Raw genomic sequence first — 5,776 nt, 5'->3', positions numbered from 1 at the left:
ATGGGAAGAGGTAACTATGGGGAGGAAGTGGGAGGGGAGCTGTTGCACTGTGGTAAACTGTGGTCAATGTCATGAGACAAAGTATATGTAAACTGCTGTATGGAAAGTGAATTTGCTCTGTAAATCTTCACCCAAATCACACACACAAAAAGAAAAAAGGAATAGAAGGGAAATTCCTCAACATAATAAAAGACATATATACAAAACCATCAGCCAACATTATTCTCAATGGAGAGAGACTGAAATCATTCCGCTTGCAAAAAGGAACAAGACAAGGGTCCCCTCTATCTCCACTTCTGTTCAACACTGTACTGGAAGTCTTGTTGTTGTTGTTATGTGCCATCAAGTCATCTCCAACTCATAGTGACCCCTCCTTGGATTTCCAAGGCGGTATCACTATGGAAGTAGATTGCCCAATCTTCCTTCCGAGGAGTGGCTGGTGGGTTTGAACCGCCAACCTTCTGGCAAGAAAGGGAACCCAAAAGCATCCAAATTGGTAAGAAGAAGTAAAACTATTCCTATTGGTAGATGATATGATCCTATACATAGAAAACCCAAGAGATGCAACAAGAAAACTACCGGAACTAATTAAAAGATTTAATAGGATACAAAATCAACATCCAAAAATCAGTTGGATTCCTCAACACCAGCAAAGAGGTCTCTGAAAATGAAATAAGGAAATCAATACCATTTACAATAGCAACCAAAAAGATAAAATACTTAGGAATAAATCTTACCAGGTATGCAGAAGACCTATACAAAGAAAACTATGAAACACTACTTCAAGAAACTGTAAGAGAGCTACATAAACGGAAGAACATACCACACTCATGAACAGGAAGGATGAACACTGTAAAAATGTCAATACTATTATGCTGAAATAGGTCAATCACAGAAGGACAAATTATTGTATTAGTACACTATTGTAAAAGTCAAGCAAAGGTTTAAAGGTTTATACATAGAAGGAAACTTTCTACAATACTTCAAGAAACTGTAAGAGATATACATAAATGGAAGAACATACTGTGCTCATGAATAGGAAAGTTGAACACTGTAAAAATGTCAATACTATTATGCTGAGTGAAATAGGTCAATCCCAGAAGGACTGGTGATTCAAACCCACCAGCCACTCCTCAGAAGGAAGATGGGGCAATCTACTTCCGTAGTGATACTGCCTTGGAAACCCAAGAAGGAGTCGCTATGAGTCGGATCCAACTTGATGGCACATAACAACTACAACAACACACTATTGTAAAAAGTCAAGCAAAGGTTTAAAGGTTTATATATAGAAGGAAACTTTCTTTGTTGGTTACCAGGGAGGGAAAGAGGGGGAGGGGAGGGGAGAGAATGTTTCTCGACAGCTAGGTTGGGGGGGAATTGAATATATAATATACATATGTGTGTGTGTGTGTGTGTGTGTAGACATATACATACATATGAATATATATATGGTTCTTTTAGATACACACAAACACACATGTATAACAAAGATCATTAGTGGTTACCAGCGATAGGAGGGAAGGGGAAAAGGGAAGCATTTGTTTTGGGGGCACTGAGTTTAGGCTAATAGGTGGTGGTATATTTTGGATAGCAATAATGGCACAACATGAAAAATGTCATCAATGTCTCTGAGCTGTAAATGTAGAAGCTGCTAGGTTGGCAAATGTCTTGTTGTGTATGTTTTTACCACAGTAAAAGTAATACAATATAATAATAATAATAATTTTCCCCAGTTTAGAAAGGAATGATCATATTCTAAAATATGGACTTCTCAAAATAATTACCGATAGAAGTGGTATTCAAAGTGATAGTGATTACTATAAATAATTTCAAGAAATGCAATACTAAATGTTGAGTTAAAAAGACAAGAAAGGTATTTTCTTCCCAATACTGGCTAACTAGAAATTCCCATATGTCTGGAATCTCACCCACTATAAACACTTACTTCCTGAATATGTATCTCTGATACCGTCTTCTCACGCACTTTTTGGTCATATTGCTATATAAACATGTAAAACAAAACTATCCATCAAAAATATTTTCTTCATAATCAAATTTAACTCTTCAATTATTATAAAATTTTTTCAAATAGAGTTTCATAATATCATATAAAGCCACACCGCTCATCAGCCAAACAACAGTTTCTATCCAGTGTAATCACTTTATTATTGGCTCTTCCATTTCCAATACCCTTGGAAAGAATGCCAAAATCACTTTTTGTCTGAAATATTCCTATTCAATTTCTAATACTCTCTTCTCTACCCAAGATAACACTCTCAAAAAGAGGTATAGCCATCTCCTTGCAGCTAACATCATAATTCTCTGGTTGACATCAATTTCTCACATGCAGTCTAATGACCACATGAAGACATCTTCAGAGCATTCTCTACCTACTAAGTACCTTCTCTGAGCTCTTAATCCTTCTGCACATTTTATCTTCAATATCAAGCAACTTTTCTTCTCTAATCCGATCTTTTTCTGTCACAACTAAAATTGAATTAACCTGTACTACTATAAATCAACTACTCTCATATTATTTATATTTCCTTTACCTTTTACAATAATATGTTCATATGCCCCTCATTTTTGTTCTCTAGTGCTGCTCACAGAAATACCATAAATGGGTGGTCTTAATAAACATTAATATATTATTAATATAAATATTATTAATTATATTTATCTTTTACGGTAATATGTTCATGTGCTTCTCGTTTTTGTTTTCTAGCGCTGATCTAACAGAAACACCATAAAAGGGTGGTCTTAATAAACAGGGATTTTGCCTCTTACAGTTTAGGAGGCTAGAAATCAGAGTTCAAAGTGCCAGCTCTAGGGGCTGGGTGGAGGCTCCTCGACCTTGGGCTTCAGTTCTGCCTCTTGCTCCTGGCCCACTGGAGCTAGAGGCTTTCTTCACTCAGGCAGCTACTGGCTGTTGAGGCTAACAAGCCCAAGGTTGACAGATAAAATGGCACAAACAACATGGTAGGCCACTAGTTCAAGTACAACAGCAGTCCCAAGATCGGCAGGCAACACAGCAGGCTGCTGAAATAAGACTCGGCTACATGCAGAGTTCAAGTGTGCCATTAAGATGCAGAGACCTTTCTCAAAACTTCTTCTTATATACTGGAAGCAGACCACATCCTTAAGGCAGCTACCCAGCTGCTTCAGTCGATTCCACCATGGAGGTGATGACCAATCTCATCTTGGGGAATAACTACACCCAACTACCCAGCCATTCAAAATCAGGGCCAGCCAAATTGACACATAACTTTAACTACCACACTTATGTTTACAGATAGGTATTAGAAATTACAAGACATCCTGGTGGCACACTAGTTAAGCATTTGGTTGCTGACTGAAAGGTCATTGGTTTGAACCCCACCAGCTGCCACGCAGAAGAAATATGTGGCAATCTGCTCCCATAAAGATGTATAGCCTTGGAAATCCTCTGGGGTAGTTCTACCCTATCCTCTAGGGTCACTATGAGTCTGAATCAACTCAACAGTAGGATTAGAAATAAGAGTCCATGTACGTTTCTACTTCATCTTTTATTTAATGCTATCATTTTTCAAAATGTAAATTTAAGACTATGTAACACAGTTCCAAAGATTTTTCACAGAAGGTAGAAATCAAGTTATTGTATCTCAACAGAAATATTAATTCAACATTCTGTACATGCTTAACAGAAATCATCATGAGTAACGATAATTTTAACCATGTAATACATGCATTAATTTTGATTGCAGGAACAATATTCTATATACAATTGCAGTAGCATCAAGTCTCAAATCTATACATTATAGGATTTAGTGCATTAATGATTTTAGAATATCAGCAGGAAATGTTGAAATGCTTTCCATAAACTAATCATCAAAACCAAAATCCACTGCCATTGGTTCGATCTGACTCATCGTGACCATATAGGATAGAATAGAATTGCCCTGTATTGTTTCCAAGGCTGTAAATCTTTTAGAAGCAGACTGTCACATTTTTCTCCTGTGGAGGAGCTGGTGAGTTCAAACCACTGACCTTTTTGTTAGCAGCCAAGTGCTTTAACCACTGCACCACCAGGGCTCCGAAGACTAATCACATTTGGAGGAAACACAAAGTAACAAACTTGGGAGAAAAGGGGACAGGGGAGAATTGAAATCTGTCTACCACTATTTTACTGGTATTTCTCACTGGAAAACTGCACTGCTCTGTAAAATCATAGGATATTTTGAAACATTAATTAATGAGAGACAGAAGATGAAAGAAGGAAGAGGAACGCTGGAATGATACCACAGAAAGTTAGATACATTTGTCAAATACACCGGCATATCACTAATTGGCCAAGTGAAAACCAACACAAAATCATTAATAGGTTTCTATATTTTGTTCTCTTCATTTAAAAGGAAAATGACCTTGAACTACATTATATTTGCTACTTCAATTTCAAGTTTCACTTTAAGGTTTTTATAATTTGTCATAACATTATAATCAAAAGCTCAACTCCTTTTCTTTAAGAGGATTTAGGCTCTTAAAATATTGTATGCTATTTGAAAATACATTTAGTCGAAAACTGATGCTCAGTACAAAATTCTTCTGAAGTTTTAAGAAAAGTAGCCCTTTGGAACATATTTATTATAGGTGTAATGTGTCCTCACCTTCACATTGGGTTTTGACAGTAGTTTCAACAGCTCTCTGATCTCACTATTTAATGGCTTGTTCTGAAGCTCTTCGGCCAGCTGCAAGGGTGATAGCATTGACACAAAAAACATTTAGTAAGAAGATTGTTTTACTTCGTGCCTGACAACTTGAGCATCTATCTTACTCAAGGCTATTACACCGTAGTGTTTAAAGAGAATTCAGTATGAGAGAAAACAGACTATCAATCATTGCTCTTCTCTTTAGGCTCTTAGTCGTCCAACAAACTCAGGCTCAGGCGGAATACAACTCAAGTAATCATATCATCCAGGTCACTTTCTGATTTATTGCACTTAGGGCAAAGCCCAGCACTTCATTTACGTGGATGGTCTTTTTCACTCAGACAAAGGAACACTTATAAAAAGAACTGGATGAAGCTTTTACACCGTGGAAAAAGAAAAAACAAAAACTTCTGAATGAGGTGGTGAAATCTACAGTGTTTCCAAAACTCCACAGTAGCCATGCTGTTTAGAGCTGGGGTAAAAAGAATAGCATGCCCCTAATAGAGCAAATAGTCTAAAACTTTAATGTTACTTACTTACAGGGTAAGAAGTCTGTTAAGTATAAAAACAAGTTAATCATAAAATGACTTATAAAGTAGGTTGACAACTACTTGGGTATAAAAAAATATGCTGATTGTCCCTACAATGATCAAGAATCTCATTTGTTGATTCTTTTTTTTTTTTTTTTTTTTTAAAAAAAAAAAAAAAAGGTTAGAACTTTGAATCTGTTTCATGTTCTCCTTTAAAAGATCTTCCTATGTGAATGTCTACTCTATTTTAAACTATAGGAAGGAGTATATAATTTTCGAAGAAAACCAAGCCTCAAATAGAAAAAAAAAGGATTAGAACAATGAAATGTACCATATACAATTCAAAATATATAAATTGTATTTCTATTAATAAACCCTTTATTAATAAATGCTTTTTATTAACTAACATAGAAATTTCTGTTTGCATCTGTTGGTTCTAATTGCTTTTACTTCTGGAAAAGCATTTTTCTCTAAAAGATAGGCATAATATAAATTATATTCAAAAAGTAAATCAGAGAAAATTTATATATATTCCATAATTACATTGCAAAAATTACTATT

The 5,776-nt window shown here is 35.6% G+C and overlaps 1 protein-coding gene across 1 annotated transcript in view; it reads right to left on the bottom strand.

Annotated features, from left to right (window-relative positions):
- Window positions 1–5,776, bottom strand: part of MPP7 (membrane palmitoylated protein 7) — a 388,287-nt gene that overhangs the window by 159,174 nt on the left and 223,337 nt on the right. The window contains exon 7 of the mRNA XM_007951924.2: window positions 4,644–4,724. Within this exon, the coding sequence (XP_007950115.2) occupies window positions 4,644–4,724 (81 nt within the window). The remainder of the gene's footprint in view (window positions 1–4,643; window positions 4,725–5,776) is intronic.

The sequence above is a fragment of the Orycteropus afer genome, unplaced genomic scaffold (genome assembly GCF_000298275.1).
Source record: "Orycteropus afer afer isolate SDZICR_OR568_19922 unplaced genomic scaffold, OryAfe1.0 scaffold00319, whole genome shotgun sequence".
Lineage (NCBI taxonomy): Eukaryota > Metazoa > Chordata > Mammalia > Tubulidentata > Orycteropodidae > Orycteropus > Orycteropus afer.
This window is presented reverse-complemented; position numbering and strand designations above follow the sequence as displayed.